General features: G+C 49.6%; 7 protein-coding genes across 7 annotated transcripts; 2 read left to right on the forward strand and 5 right to left on the reverse strand.

Moving 5' to 3' along the window:
- Nucleotides 1-323: 323 nt before the first annotated feature.
- On the reverse strand, nucleotides 324-1,034 carry ATNIH1004_011070 (uncharacterized protein; the record flags this gene model as incomplete). Its single annotated transcript, XM_033575636.1, has 1 exon — nucleotides 324-1,034. The coding sequence occupies one exon, from the start codon at nucleotides 1,032-1,034 to the stop codon at nucleotides 324-326; it is 711 nt and encodes a 236-aa protein (XP_033421491.1).
- Nucleotides 1,035-3,868: 2,834 nt separating this feature from the next.
- On the reverse strand, nucleotides 3,869-5,782 carry ATNIH1004_011071 (putative protein kinase C substrate; the record flags this gene model as incomplete). Its single annotated transcript, XM_033575637.1, has 3 exons — nucleotides 3,869-4,521; nucleotides 4,572-5,519; nucleotides 5,674-5,782. 3 exons carry the CDS (start codon nucleotides 5,780-5,782, stop codon nucleotides 3,869-3,871), a joined length of 1,710 nt encoding a protein of 569 aa, XP_033421492.1.
- A 236-nt stretch (nucleotides 5,783-6,018) lies between these two features.
- On the forward strand, nucleotides 6,019-7,149 carry ATNIH1004_011072 (uncharacterized protein; the record flags this gene model as incomplete). Its single annotated transcript, XM_033575638.1, has 3 exons — nucleotides 6,019-6,038; nucleotides 6,120-6,594; nucleotides 6,661-7,149. The coding sequence occupies 3 exons, from the start codon at nucleotides 6,019-6,021 to the stop codon at nucleotides 7,147-7,149; spliced, it is 984 nt and encodes a 327-aa protein (XP_033421493.1).
- A 260-nt stretch (nucleotides 7,150-7,409) lies between these two features.
- On the reverse strand, nucleotides 7,410-8,734 carry ATNIH1004_011073 (mitochondrial 54S ribosomal mL50 protein; the record flags this gene model as incomplete). The annotated part of the gene is made up of 3 exons (XM_033575639.1): nucleotides 7,410-7,685; nucleotides 7,743-8,190; nucleotides 8,298-8,734. The coding sequence occupies 3 exons, from the start codon at nucleotides 8,732-8,734 to the stop codon at nucleotides 7,410-7,412; spliced, it is 1,161 nt and encodes a 386-aa protein (XP_033421494.1).
- A 271-nt stretch (nucleotides 8,735-9,005) lies between these two features.
- ATNIH1004_011074 (thiolase family protein) lies at nucleotides 9,006-10,247 on the reverse strand (the record flags this gene model as incomplete). Its single annotated transcript, XM_033575640.1, has 1 exon — nucleotides 9,006-10,247. One exon carries the CDS (start codon nucleotides 10,245-10,247, stop codon nucleotides 9,006-9,008), a length of 1,242 nt encoding a protein of 413 aa, XP_033421495.1.
- Nucleotides 10,248-11,032: 785 nt separating this feature from the next.
- On the reverse strand, nucleotides 11,033-11,934 carry ATNIH1004_011075 (uncharacterized protein; the record flags this gene model as incomplete). The annotated part of the gene is made up of 2 exons (XM_033575641.1): nucleotides 11,033-11,788; nucleotides 11,854-11,934. 2 exons carry the CDS (start codon nucleotides 11,932-11,934, stop codon nucleotides 11,033-11,035), a joined length of 837 nt encoding a protein of 278 aa, XP_033421496.1.
- A 1,724-nt stretch (nucleotides 11,935-13,658) lies between these two features.
- ARO4_2 (3-deoxy-7-phosphoheptulonate synthase) lies at nucleotides 13,659-14,978 on the forward strand (the record flags this gene model as incomplete). The annotated part of the gene is made up of 3 exons (XM_033575642.1): nucleotides 13,659-13,701; nucleotides 13,761-13,816; nucleotides 13,959-14,978. 3 exons carry the CDS (start codon nucleotides 13,659-13,661, stop codon nucleotides 14,976-14,978), a joined length of 1,119 nt encoding a protein of 372 aa, XP_033421497.1.
- Nucleotides 14,979-15,572: the final 594 nt, after the last annotated feature.

Below are 15,572 nucleotides of genomic sequence, written 5' to 3' on the forward strand. Positions count from 1 at the left end.
GCATAAATCGTTTAGCAAGTTCCAACTTCGTAGGATCATATGTATCGTATATTCTGACATCTTCTAATTCTTCTTTATAGATATAGACAGTAAGACTTACTCAGAACATGCAGGGTCTAATGGACTAGCTCGGAGCAGTAGGGTCCGAACATACAAGTTTACCCAGGGATCGACTCCCACAGGCTTCTAACCCAGCTTCCAACTGCTGGATGAACTCCCAGTCCGTTGCCATCTCTGAGAAACTTACGGTCCCTTATGCCATTCTAACCAGTCCTCCGCTTGAGCGCCGCTTTTGGCCCGAAATAGACCCACGCTTACATCTATCAGGAGGGCCCTTGCTTCACAATGCCAGAAAGCCGTTGCACCACACAGTTGCAGAACCCTCGGTAAACGCCCGGTGGGTTTTCATATTGCTGTATTGTGCCCGCGCCGAACGCCAGAGGGGATGGGTCCGCATTCAGCAGGTTCGACTTGGGGATAAATGCCCAGGATTGGATTGGGAACCCACTGCCCAGGCGACATGATTGGCAGACACAGGCGCCAGCCAGATACTTTGTGTTCTGATCTTGCAACCACCATTTCACGTCGGCCGTGTTCTCGGATGGGCTTGAATGGTAGGGTACCAGCAGGCCTGGCCACGGGGAAGAGGGCTCCGTGGAGCTGGGATTCGGCAACGTGACGTAGAATTCAATCCATTCACTATGGCATCGCGCCGGTAATTCGCGGCCATTCATAACCCCTTCCTCGCGCGTCTCCTCGCCGGGAGAGGGCGGTTCATCGCTCAGGCCGGCATGCAGGTAGCATAGAGATGACGCTTTTCCTGATTCAGCGGGCAGAAGGGGAGCCAGGCCATCTTGAGTCTGGAGCGGCTGCGAATGCTGGATCGTCTTGATGAGCGGTGCGTTTTCTTCCCACAGGCCAGCGGCGACGAAATACTGTTCTGAGTGCTTTTGACAAGCAAAGACATGGGCCCCGCACCTTTTGCAGAAGTAGCGATTTATATACGGGGGAATGGTGGTATTCGCGGAGGGCATCACAACCCTGGGGTGGAGTCCGCAGAGGATAATATGAGGAAGCCAGCTCCCCCGAGATGACACGACACGCGGTGCAGTGACACAGATGGAGAGTTGACAGTTTGTTGGATGGACCCAAATCGACCTCCTGCACGACCTCCCTACATAGGCAGGCGATGCGACGAGCCATCTCCTAACCCTCTTGTGACCTCAACCCCCGTCTTCCGGGGGGTCTAAGTATTCGCCAATGGTGTTGGTATTACGCCCCGTGGCAATGAGCGGGTTTGTAGAGACGCAGGGATTCTACGCGGGGTAGTTGTACAGGTGTCGACCCAAGCCATAGTCAGACTACTTGGTAGGAATGGGGTGAAATCCAAGGAGAATATATCTCACTCATGGTAATAAATAAAAAATGGCAAGAAAAGAGGCCAGGAAAGCAACGGAGAGACAAGAGGTGTTGGCTGTTCGACAATGCTGAAATCATCAATTGAATGAAAACATTTACCGCCGTTAGCTAATGGGGTTCCGAAAGTTAACGGGACAAAAAGTAAAAGAAAGGAAGAAGAATAAGAAAAGATGAGAAACGGTAGAATGACAAGAATTCCACTTAATCATCGGGGCTGAGAGACTACTAGCGCCTGATATAAATACGGCTTCCATCGATCTCTTCCCCCACCATTTCGATTCTTCTTCTCCCTCACACTCTCGATTGCTTGTCAATTATCATCCTCAAAACACTCCACGATTTGATTTAATTTCCCATCGACTCTTCAAGTCCTTCCACACTCATCATCATGGGTAAGTGATCCCCTCACCTCTCTCCGATTCAATGGCTCTGTTTATGCATTGTTTACCCCCTTCCCCCCTAGAGAGACCCTAAGGCGGGGTTATGGCGGGGTTTCTCATCGCCAACCTCGACTGGTCAGCATCCATCCATCCATCAATCAATCGCATTGACGTCTTTTCTCAGGTTCCGACCACAGTTGTAGCTGTGGCGCCTCTTGCCAGTGCCCTGCCGGACAATGCAAGTGCCCTGTACGTATCTGCGTTTCTTCCCCACCTCTCTCTTTTCTCTTGTGCATGTCCACTAACTGTGTTAGAAATAATGTCGGTGCAATACTATGCCTATGAGAGGGGGACGTGGCGAGACTATTTCTTTCCCATAAATCTATGACCAAATAGCACTTTTGAATCCATCTCTCTATTTCCCTGACTCGGGTAGATCCTAGAGAGTATCTTCCCTTTCTACAGGATATAGTGTAGGACCATACAGGGTTACAAAGCCAGTAAAGCCTGTAGACATCTCCGGGTGAATACTCCGAAGTAGAATCGAGTTCCATCGCATTTCCTCTCCGCGTGGATCGTACGATGGGCAGGAAGGAGGGACATCCACGAGAGAAGACATAAACTTTGTTTCCATAGTTCCACTTGGGCCGAAACTCTCTCTCTTTTTTTTTTTTTTTTTTTTTTTTTTTTTTTTTTTTTTGCGGTATTCGCGGGTGGATCGGGAGTCGCCAAATGCTTTCGTTGTTTTTGAGTTTCCGTGGGGAGAGACTGTTGCGTAACTCTGCGAATAATGAAATCATAGAATGGTAACGCGAATACTGTGAATAAAAATAAGGGCAAACTGTCGACCGGGATTCCAGTCTATTGATAAGATGACATCTTGCATGTTCATCCGGTAGAATGGCATATGCCATCCATTGTTTACAAGATCTCTATACTCTATAGAGAGAGATAAAGAGAGGGGCAATGAAATAGGAAAGAGCCGGAACCCAACGCATCAGCCACTATCAATCAATCATCTACTGGCAGCCTCACTTCCAACCTTTCCCCCCACTCCTCCTCCAACGTGTCGTGTTGTGTTGTGTCCCATCTTCAGGCGTCGTGGTGTGCCTTAATGGAGACATCCCCCAAATTGGACGGAGACTGGATCGGCATCCGGGAAAACAAAGAAAGAAAAAACGAATCAGGAGAGTGGGACGATGAGAGAGAAGAGGCCTTTCCGTTTGAATGGCTAATCAAAAGCAAATCATATCTTTCTCTCTCTTCTATCTCCCCACTTCTTCCCCCCCTCTACGTCTTCATGGGCTGATCACCAGACAGCTGCGAATGACTGACTCAGAAAAGTAGTTCAGGTTTCTTTCTATAAAACCCCTCCTCCCCATCTGGTAGCTTGACTCCTTTACTCCTCAGAATCGGATTCCTCCGTCGACCATCTACTAGATAGACTACCAACCATACATATACATATACATATATATACTTCGCAAAGAACGCAGTTTCCTCCCCATCAATCATCATGTCTCCCTGCTCGTGCAACTGCTGCTCCGGCGACTGCAACTCGTGCTCCTGCAGCAGCTGCAAGGTAAGCTCGAATCCAAAGCTCCATGAGACTTCGACAATGTTGTTCGTTCATGAATATGACACTGACTGTTGTCTCGCGGGCTCCAGCACTAAACCTTCCTCTTCTCGAGTGACCCAACCAGTTTCCTGTTGTTGAGAAAGACTTGGTGCTGTTTGTTTTGTTTTTATTATTACTTTCGGCGGGGATAGGCCAGATGACGTGTTGTTTGCATGGCAGTTATTCTGATTAATGGTTGGGATACAGAACTGGGAATGTGCTTTGTATGGTGATACGACGTGGCACAGGAATGCCAATTTAAATACTATTTTCCCCCCCTCTCTTCTTCCTGCAAGTAGGGTTCATCATGTCACTTACATGACGTGTAGCTGTGTAACCGGACATGTACACTGATTCAAGAATAGGGACAAAACCAAAGGCTGGTGTATGCAATATAATAGAAGACCTTGCTATATGGATTGTGTACTATAACAGGTGGGTAGGCTCACCGTCACAGCTCGTCCTTGCCTCGCGGCGCCCCATTACCTTCTTCCTCGCCGCCGGGACACACGGCCGGACTGGTCACAACCATGGAATACACACATTTCTCGTCTTCGGCGATCTTCAGAATCTCATTCTCCTCCCCACATTCCAAGATTACGGTCGTGGATCGGGCCGGGCCATTCCAGCAGGTTTGTCCATTGGCATACTCCAGGGATGTTCTTTGCACCGCTATGATCTCGCCGGCCTCGGTGAGTTCGTCGACAGTAATGGTCCCGATGCGCGTGAACGAGCCCATGCGCACGGAAGATCCGCCCTTTTTCTGCTTCTGCTTCGTCTGGTCCAGGAAGCAGTGCTCATACGTGTACTCGCCCGCGTCCTTAGAGATGCAGACTCCCTTCAGCGCACGGAAGACCGAGGCTGTACCGTAGTCCGTTTTGAGGTCGGATTGGTGATCCCTCAGTTGTGACTGCAGGTCCTCGACCGTTTTCTGAGCCGCGGTGAAGACATCGCGGGCCTCGGCCACCGCTTTAGACTCTGAGTGAGAACCCTCAGTGCTCTTGGCTAGGATCCCGTTGTCTTCAAGGAACCCTCGAATGGACACTGCTTTATCCTCAATGAAGGCGACCAGAGAAGGTGGGAGGTAAGCCGCGAGTTTATAGACTGCAACCCTCGTTACTCAAGGCTCATCCACACAAACGGAAAGTACCTACCTGTAGCGGCTTCACACGTATCATCTTCATTTCCCCATTGTTCCCAATTGATGCCTGTCTGGTCGTTGTCGGGTTTCACGAGCTCATCCAGGTCTTGGTCACGGGCACTGTTGTCAAGACTATCTGTGGTTCCGCGAACCGCATAGTCCTCCCAGCTACGCACGGCGCGTTTGACACCCTCGTCATTGAAGTTGGGGTTGTATTCGACTTTGAATTTGGACAGAATTTCCTCCAGCTCCTTGACTCGAGAACGAACCTCATCCCTCTCTTTGCGGACCTGGCCCAGTGCATTGCGGAGCTCCTCGACTCGGCCTTTGGCCAACTCTACGAGGACATTCACTTTGCTTGTCTTCTTGCCCCGGACCACTTTACTCCTTTCCTCTTTCTCGATCCTTTCAAGGTCAGCCTCTAGGTGTTTCGCTTTTATCTCTTCACCCTGGAGTTCAGCCTCAATTCTCTTGATATGATCCTCGACCTCCTGTTGCTGCCTGCTGGCATCCACAAGCAGATCTCTTTTCCGCTTCAATGCCGTGGTCATAGATTTCTGTCGCTTTTCCTCCTTCTTCCGCCACTCCTTGCCTATCGCCTTGCACCTATCTTCACATTTGGTGCCTCCCACATGAGCCCACTCGTCGCTGCCATCGCAGCACAACTCATAGTCACAAATACCATCATTGACACGTTGGAAATGAACATAAGATGGCTTATGGCCCTTGTTTTTGCAGTAGAAACCGGGCAACGATGATGCGAGTTCGAGCTCACTATTCCCCGGACGATCAGCCACCGTCAAAGGGGAATTGCGAGAAAGGTGAGAGCAGGCAGAGGTCCCTGGTTCATCACTCCCATCAGGGCAGTCACAGAAGTCATCATTCACTGAAGAGAAGGGGATCTGAATGGCCGGGTGGGAGATACAAGTGAAAGTTGTGGCGTTCTTGTAGAACTTGGCGACTGGATCAACGTAGGGTAGAGCACGTTAGTTTGTCAGACTCTAGAGCTAAATGCGTACAAAATCAAAATCAAAACATGGACAGAGGGTCCCGATGTGAACAACATGTAACTATATTAAGCCGAAGCGCATAGGTGGGCTCCTAGAAAGACTCACATTCAGGGCCAACTCCCCGAGGCCGCGTCGAACTATCGCCCGTAGCAGCCACAACCGTCGAGCATACGGCTAGGCCCGCAAAGAAGAGCGATCCTCGATAAAGTATCATGATGGCAGCATTGAGCTTGGTAGTCAATGCCAGCGCCGACGTGCAACTGGAATGTGAGTGCGGCGAGAGCTTCTGGCCAGCTGGTTGATACGTCCTAAGGCACCAGTCCACCCATTTAGTTAGTGCCGATCGCGTGGCTTAGTCAGCCTGTGCCTTCATCTGTTCTTCAAGTGGCAACAGAACAGCTTCAATACAATCCAAAGGGGGTATCGTATCGGTGAGAATTCAGAGCCAAGATGGGTAATGATGGTGGAAGGTAATGATCGAAAATAAGCCTCCTTTTTTTTTCCCCCTCTCTCTTTCTCTTCTAGCTGACAGATCTCCTATCCTTTGACAGTATTCCCACTCGCCGCGAGCTGGTCCGAGAAGCGGCGCGGAATCCTAGTGCGACGCAAGTGAAGGAAGCTCAGCGCGAACTTCAAGAACATTTCTGGACCACTTGTCCGCTGTCGCATAAGCCGTTGATGCGGCCTGTCGTTTCGGATTCCGGCGGCAATCTGTACAATAAAGACGCAATCTTAAAATATCTCCTTCCGGGCGACGAAACCAATGGTATCAGCTCGAAAGTCGACTGCGAGGAGACTCTGGGCGGTCGAGTAAAGGGACTCAGAGATGTTGTTGAGCTACATTTCGAAATTGATACAGAGCGCAGCGGACACCCATCCACCAAGCACGGGAAACGGGAAGGGTGGATTTGCCCGGTTACGGCCAAGCAGCTGGGTGCGAGTGTCAAGTCGGTCTACCTCGTCCCTTGCGGGCATGTTTTTTCCGAGGAAGCTATTCGCCAAATTAAGGATGATAAATGCTTACAGGTATGATTGATCCAGTGTCATTGTTGTTTCCGCTGGAGTAGTTTCATAGCTGATCCAGTGCCCCAGTGTAACGAGACCTACACAGAGGACAACGTCATCCCAATTCTGCCAACAAGGGATTCTGACAAGCAGCGGCTTACAGCTCGGTCGCAGAAGCTGTCTGATCAAGGGCTTACCCATTCCCTGAAGAAGGCTCCCGGCTCCAAGAAGCGCAAGAAGCACGGCAATGGTGATTCGGCTGAACCTGCCGCCACTGCCGAAGGGTCCAACGGCACGTCATTGTGTCGCGCGCAAAAAGAGTATAGCACAGTGACGAGGCGAAGTAGCACTTCAACTCCCACTCCTGGTTCATCAAATGGGATTAAGCATGCGGCAACAGCCATGCTGACTGCTCGCGTACTAGAAGAAGAGAACGCAAAGAAGAGGAGAAGAAAACTGATGGGCTTGAACGAGAATTTGGACAGTCTTTTCACAAAAGACTCCAGGGATGGAACCAAAGATAACACGGACTTTATGACTAGAGGATATAGTCTTCCTGCCGCGGGTAGGAAGTGACAAATTACTACTGTTGTAATGCATTGCAGGCGTATAGGTTGAATTTTCGGGCCGGGGAAGGATATCTCATTCACGGAAAGTTCTATCGTATCATCTGAATAGATGAAATGGACCGGCAGGTGGAAGCAGATATGTTTGAAGCAACATGGAATGAAGTGCACAGACAAATTTTCATTTCTATAGTACAAATGTATCTCTCAAACATGCTACAAGAACTATTAATGAGAACATCAAAATCTTTTCAGACAGTCATGGGAGGACTATTCGAGGAGCCCTCTTGCACGGAGCTCAGCCTCGATCACCTTCTTCCGACCCAGCTCCTCGTCTCTGTCTGATCGTTTCACCCTCTTTGTGAAGACCTTCACATTTGGTAGTTTCTGAAGGCGTTGACTAGCCGCGAGCTGGTCACTCAGTTTCTTGGGCTTCGGGTTTAAGACAGTCTGAATATATCGCACAACTTGCTCGACTGTCGAGATTGAGGGGATGGCGGGGTCTGGGAAGGAATGACCGCTCAGCTGGGAGAATCTTTTCAAGAACTATAGAGGACGAGTCAGTGGCCAGTAATCATGCAATGGATAGAGAAGATTACTAACAGCAAATTTGGTAGCAGGGTCATTCAAAGGCAGGGCCAAGAAACCCTTGTCACGGACATCAGTGTATCCAAAGAAAGGAACGCTCTGGCTTGTTGCCTCCTGGGAGGAAAATTCAAACTCGGACGTTTGCATGCCCTGATCATCATTTTGAGAGTCCTCCAGATCCTTAGCCACACTCTGGCTGCCAATCTCTTTAAAAACATATACGAGAGCATCCTGTGTCTCCTTGTTGGGATAGACTAAAGCCCCATCCCATGAATTATTCGCCGCAACCGGTTGAATCTTGCACTTCAAAATCAACTTGAAAACAGCCTTGTCATGCTCCACAACGTTACAAATGCTTGTCAATGGCATCTTCAGAGCGTGCATCAGTGACAGTTCAACTGCGGTCTGGTGAGCGGCCAGAAAAAGGTGGCCATTCTTGGTAAGTTTTTTCTTCACCATGAATCTAAATACTGAATTAGTTGATTCCGAAGGAGGGGCAGTGGAAAGATCACCCCAGTATCGTGCAAAAGGAAGCGAAAAGGAACGGGTCGATTATAAGAAAGAACCTACGCGTTGTATGTATCAGCCTCCGAAGAAGGAAGATCCGACCACTTTCCCAAATGTCCGATGCGGTCGATTCCCTCCCATGTTGTCGCAGGCTCATATGTATCCGCACCGGCAATGTCCTCCTGGTGAACCTCAATGGGTTGAGTTGATTCCTCGGCCGCTTCGCCCTGTCCTTCAGACTGGGCTTTTTTGAATTTCCGCTCTAGAGCTCCTTCTCCTCCATAGGGATCCTTCAGACCTGGCGGATTGTCCGTGCCCCAGATCTTTCGACGCACTCGTTCGGTGAGTGGTGTAGTGTTGGACGACGCATTGCGCAGGAATTGGCGGGCAAGCAACGGGCGTGGACGTGCTTCCTGTCTGCAGATGGAGCACACATATTGAGCCCGAGAACCTTGAAGGGATGAAACATCCAAGTTCAACAGCCGTAACGAGGGACGCATGGCTGCGGTGTTGCAGTACCGGATTGCAGACTCCAGCCGGTTTTCGAAAAGTTTCAAGATTGGACGGTGGATCCTCCAGGGAGTTGTCCACGTGATCAAGGCACCACTCGGCTTGGCAACTCAAAGGTAAACAAGTACCAGCATTCTACGCAACACGCTCAAGGGTTTAAAAACAGTATGCTCAATTATGTATATACATGCGTCGACGCTGAGATCATGAAATAATGGGCTCGGGCCATCAGAAACTAAATCCATGCACAAGTAATATGCTCTACTCGCGGACAAACATGCCAGCCATTCCCATGCCTGTTCCAATGCACATGCTCACAACGCCCACTTCCTGGCCGGTGCGCTCCAGTTCAGGAAGCAGTGTTGCTAGCTGTCTAGCACCGGTGGCACCAAGCGGGTGGCCGATGGCAATAGCGCCGCCCTTGGGGTTAACCTTGGTTTCATCAATTCCTAGCTTACGAGTGCAGTATAGAGCCTGAGATGCAAAAGCCTCATTGATCTCCCAGGTTCCGACATCGGACACATCCATATCCAGGAGCTGGAGGAGCTTAGGGATGGCGACTGCGGGACCAACACCCATCTCGTCTGGTGCACAGCCAGCAACCGCGGTGCCAACCCATCGAGCCTTGATAGACGATGTCAGCCCGAGTTCTATGGCAGTAGATCGACGCATCAGTAGAGTAGCAGCAGCCCCATCGCTAACTTGCGAGCTGTTTCCTGCAGTGCTTGAGCCTGTCGCAGAGAAAGCCGGCTTCAAGTTGGCCATCTTCTCAACTGAGATATCGTGACGAACGCCGTCATCTTTTGTGACCGTGATTTCTTTCGGGGCTGCTTCAGGGTTCTCGGGATCGAAGGTGAGGGTTCTCACTGGAACGATTTCGGAATCGAATAGGCCAGCATTTTGTGCAGCTGCAGCCTTTTTGTGTGACTCAACGGCTAAAGCATCCTGGTCTGCCCGAAGGATGCCGTATCGGGAGGCAACATTCTCGGAGGTGATGCCCATAGGCATGATGCAATCCCTGGAGTCCTGAGAAGGAGAATCCTTCAGGCTAGGCCAGAGAACGGTGGGAATGGCACGCGATTCGTAATTCCGGGTCATAGACTCCATCCCTCCACCAATGCCAACATTAATTGCTCCGGCACGGATTCCATTGGCGATGCTGGTGATTGCCGCCAAACCAGAGGAGCATTGCCTGTTGATCGTGTGAAATGGGACAGAATGAGGGAAGCCTGCATGGATCTGGGCCATCCGACCTGCTTTCGCGCCGCCGAGCTCTTGCAGTACGGAGCCAATACAGACGTCATCGATCAGGGCTGGGTCAAGTTTCGGGTTTGCCTGGAGGGTTGCGCGGAGCACGTTGGCGAGAAGCTCTTCCGGGTATGCATCCTTGAAGCCGCCTTTCTTCGCACGAGTCACAGGCGTACGGAGCGAAGAAAGGATTACAACGTCCGAGGGAGACTTCTGGAGGACCTGGCGGAGGCCTCGGGGAACTGGAGAGGCCATCTTGGCGGTTCGTATAGTTTTCAACACGAAAAGCTGTACGTCTGAGAAACAGCGTACAGTTCCTTATATATCCGCCCTAACAAAGGGGGCAAAAGATAAGCCAACAAATTGGATTCCGAGACTCCGGATCCATCGAGGGTGGAGGAGCCTTGAAGCTGCCATCCAAACTGCCGGCAATAAAGATCGGCTAAGGGCTCTGCCGCCGCCGAAGATCGAGGTCGAGGAAAGCGATTCGAACGTGGAGAACACTATTTAGGTCGCTATTATATAATTAGACTTTTTGTCATTATCACACAACCTTGTACATTATTCTCTAACATATATATATAAACCAACCCTTTTCTTCGTTTGAAAGACCCATAGAAAAGGCCTTCAATGACATAAAACGCAAGCCTCCACTACACAGATCGGATGTGGGGCGGAGTGTTTATGTCAGCTCCATCGGAAAGAGTCGTCGGAAGATGCATATTTTGTAGTAGGAACTGCAATCTTAAAAAAAAAAAAATATCTACGTTGGCTCCATGGGGAATCGTGATTATATATACAACTTGAACTATCTAGCAAACCCTAGAACTTAACAGCTAAAAGGGACAGGGACAAAAAGAAAAAGAAAGGAAGGAAAGCAATCTTCCAAACACCTGGATTCACCTCTGTCTGCAAGATCCTTTAACAGGTATATGAATAGAATGAAATTCCTCGTGGGTATCAACTATCTATGTCTATGTCGTTTCGAGTAAAAGTTGGGGAGGAAAAGGCGGAAAAGAATATAAAGGGGCTAGAGTAATCTAACGACGGTTAATATGACTGTAATGTCCAGGGACCTTACGGTGACATTTATCGCAGTCGGCCCGAAATCCCATGGAAAATATGATTTTCTTGTTAGGGTTGGTGTTCGACTTTGGAGTTGAAGGAGCCTCTGTGGGTGTCTCAATAGATGGTATATATTGTTGGCTGGTTGGGTTGCACTCATCGGATGGAAGGAAAGATGTTGGATGAGATTTATCGTGCATCATGCTAATACCGCCCACAGATTCTTTGCTGCTTCGGAAAACATCGCCACAATCACTGATCGGACTTGGGAGACGTTGATCACACCACAATGTATGATTGTGTATCTCCCCAGACTCCTGCCCATTATATACAGAGAATGCAGGCTCTTGATCCTCTGTTCCTGTGGCAACGGTAGCCCAAAGCTCCTGTCGCTCACTAAGGGTAAGAGACTGGTTGATAAGACTGTTTGGTATTGGTGACGGTTGGACGTTGCCGTCATGATCTGAAACTATTGGCTGCGATGAGGGCGCAGAAACAAATGTGTCATCAATGTCCATTTCCGTTCTCAGAGCATGGTCGTGCGAGCCCTGCTCACAAGCGCTTAATGGGTGAGGGGTGGTATGTTCATCATCTCCGTCGTCGTCGTCATCTGAAGACTCGACGGGAGTCAAACTAGACAAGCCAAATCGGGAGGAATTTCGGTGGACTTTGGTGAAGGAAGACTTCCGGGATGCGTTCGGTTCGGTACGTAGGGACAAAGGGCATAGTTTCTACAGCTTCGCAGTCAGCCGTGGACACCAAGCTTTCATGATGGGAGAAGTCTCAAGTAACGGACCTTACTCTCGTGGGTTGCGCCGCTGTCGACATCAGTCAACTCCTCAGGCTCTCTCTGACGTTTGAAGGAGAAACCAAACATGGCTGGCTGTCGGACCAGAAACATCCACAACGCGTAGCGATTATAATTCGAGGGGTAGGCTAAATGACTCGGAGCTATCAATGCATGTATTTGCGTTCCACGACAATTGCGGTAAGAGTAGTGGCAGAGCAGAAGTTAATGGTGCGGTGGTCAGCCGCGGCTGAAGTGCGTACACCGTAGTGACGAGCTGAATAAACCGCTTTCTGCTGGTCAGAAACGTGGAAGGGGGCAGCTTAACAGGTCCACCGTTCTATCAGAATGGGAGGAAGGAAGTAATTAAATACTGAATAAGTAGCACAGGGTACTCTGTAAGTAGAAATGAGGTAGTATGACAAGTTGAAGCTTAGGACATAAGGTACTCCATACATTACAGAGGTTTAGATCTCCAACTGTGGACTAGCGGGCAGGCACGACAGACTGCCAAGCAAACCAAACTGGACTAGGTGGGAAGCGGTTAGCGTTCATGGCGACCATGTGGAGTTTTTATAGTAATCATCATTACACTCGTGGCTCCGGCGCGAGCTGAGTATATTCATTTAATAAGGTATAGTGTTCTGGATAATTCTGCATAATCTACTTCAGTGTACTAATCACATTGGTCACACGAACATCAGGGTACATGCCAGATTAGACAGTTCCTCCCACTCCCTAACGTGAGGCACCCAATAACTTAGAGCAGTCAACCTATATCTATGCACCTAATACCTACTGTACATATTCTCAGCTGCAATGAGAAACCATTGGTTGTATCTAATGGAAACAGGAGCGGTGTAAGCGATAGCCCTCCATCTGCATGTTCAGGTTTGGCATTCACATGGACCCCCGAGGTATGCATTGAAAGTACGGGTGTCGTTTGTGAGATCCCCGAGCCAATTCTCCGTTCCGAATAGAGTCATTCGATCATATTTCCATGACCCTAGGTTGTAGGATGATTCCTTGGAATCTGCAGGGTGGCCCAATTGTCCTGTACAAATTCCTTGGTTGAGTCTAGCCTACCAATGCGACGCTGCCGAGTCAGTCGGCGTGGAAAATGTCACCACCCATTCCCGATATGACTCCTCATCCAGGCCTGTCTCAGTCTTAGCTGTGACAGTGTACGAACCGAGGGTACACTAGCCCGGACTTTAAGTAGGACCTAAAAGGCATGTGTGTACCTCTTGAGGTGTACCAGTAGTAGTAACTAGTTAGCTACTCGTACATACTACATGCCTACGTGCTACTGCTATACAGGGTGAGCGTACCACAAGCCCCATGACACGTACTTACATACCATACCAAACCAAGCCATACCAAATACAGGACGGTACCTCATCCCAAGACGCTGGTGGAAGAATCCGGGCCTAGTGGCCAACCTAAAATTTTTTTTGTGTGCGAGTGAAGCTGTGAATCTTTCTGCGGGTCTCCACATGACATGCAATTTTACCAGTCGATCACCGTTTGGACAGTACCAAACTGTATTCTGTGATTTATTTGCTCTCATTCTTTCTCTCCTTCCCGCCTCTTCCTGCCTTCTCTCACGCTGCTAGGGATTGTTATTTTTTTATTTTTTATTTTTTTATTTTTATTTTCTTTTTATCTCTTAGTAGTCGTGTATAAAAATCACCTCTACCCCCCCCCCGAGTCTCTGGGTCTCCCTTGATTCAGTGTGACTTGTGAACGATACAAACAATACCTTTAGATCGCCCCTCCTTCAGTATAATCTCTGCAGTGCCTGGATTTGCATAATGCCCCTCATCAAGACCACGGAAATCAACGAGGACACTCGCGGTTAGTATATTCTCCGTGATCATACCTCCCATTCTTGACTAACAAATATACGACCGCAGTCCTGGGATATGACCCCTTGCTGTCCCCCCAGTTCCTCCAATCCGAGATTCCAGCTGTGAGTCACGCCTACCTTGGAGTCCGTCCCGCTCCAGGACGCCTATATACACACATTGGCTCTGTTTCTCTTCATTACAATATGAAGTGACCGGGCCCGACGGGAATCAAATACTCTGAGTGCTAACGAAATTCGGCTGTAGCCTGACCATGCCATTGCCACAGTCCGATCCGGCCGCAACCAGGCGATTGAGATCATCGAGCAACGCGATGACCGCCTGCTGGTTGTTGTCGGCCCATGCTCCATCCACGACCCGGAGACGGCCCTGGAGTACGCAACTCGCTTAAAGGAGCTCGCAGACAAACTCTCCTCCGAACTCTGTGTCATTATGCGCGCCTACCTCGAAAAGCCCCGCACCACCGTGGGGTGGAAGGGGCTGATCAATGACCCGGATATTGACGAGTCCTACAATATCAACAAGGGTCTTCGTGTTTCCCGTCGGCTCTACGCCGATCTCACCAGCATGGGAATGCCCATAGCAAGTGAAATGCTGGATACTATCTCCCCCCAGTTCCTTGCGGATCTTATCTCGGTTGGTGCTATTGGCGCCCGCACAACCGAGTCGCAATTACATCGGGAGCTGGCTTCGGGTCTGAGTTTCCCCATCGGCTACAAGAACGGTACGGATGGTAACTTGACCGTTTCCATTGACGCCATCGGAGCCGCGGCTCATCCCCACCGTTTCCTTGGTGTCACCAAGCAGGGTCTTGCTGCCATCACCAAAACTTCTGGCAACGAGCACGGCTTTGTGATTCTGCGTGGTGGTAGCAAGGGTACCAACTACGATCGTGAGAGCATTCGGAGTGCCCGGGAGGCGTTACGCTCTAAGAAGCAGCGCGAGGTAATCATGGTGGACTGCTCGCACGGCAATTCCAACAAGAACCACCGCAACCAGCCTGTAGTCGCGAAGGATATCGCCGATCAGCTCCGCGAGGGCCAGGATGCTATTGTTGGTGTTATGATCGAGTCCAACATCAACGAAGGCAACCAGAAGGTACCTCCTGAGGGTCCATCGGGCCTGCACAAAGGTGTCAGCATCACCGATGCTTGCATCGACTGGGAGACGACCGTCAGCGTATTGGAGGATCTGGCTGATGCCGTCCGTGTTAGACGGGCCGCTAAGTCTGATAAAGCGAATGGCAGCAATGGAGTGTCTCACTAAGAGGTCGCAATTTCATTTGTTCAAGATCATGCTTCAGATACCATTGCTAGGGCCATTTCCCGGCGTGCTCTTTATTTTCACGAACAATTGGCACTTAGATGCGACCTTCAAGAGGCTAATGATGTAGATCAAAATGCGGAACAAATTGGCGATCCTGAATGTTATTAAACGGTTCTTTCCTCTTTTTCTCAGCGCCATCTCTTATCTAGATATGCACTTTCGGTTGACGGACAGGGCCGCTCACTTCCTTTTTAGGGGGTCCTGATTTTTCCTCTAATGTTTGATTCGTGTATGGAGGCTGTAGCCAATGAAAGTATATGTACAAATATTACACAGATTCAAAGATAGACACCCGAATTGACGCCGCAACCCCGAGTTGGTGGAGCACAAGGGAGATGGATGGAAGAAAGAAAACAGCCGACCAATATGCCATGCACACCCCATAGAAATAAACACACACACACACACACACACACACACACACACATACACACATATACACACAAATATTCAGGGAAACCAGGGGGGTAAGACACATCCCATCCCTGTTTGTATCTGCAAGCCCTGTCTTGATTTTCTTTTCCCCTTTGCTTT

This window comes from Aspergillus tanneri, assembly GCF_003426965.1.
Source record: "Aspergillus tanneri strain NIH1004 chromosome Unknown AapTan_8_pilon_pilon_pilon, whole genome shotgun sequence".
Taxonomy (NCBI): Eukaryota; Fungi; Ascomycota; class Eurotiomycetes; order Eurotiales; family Aspergillaceae; genus Aspergillus; species Aspergillus tanneri.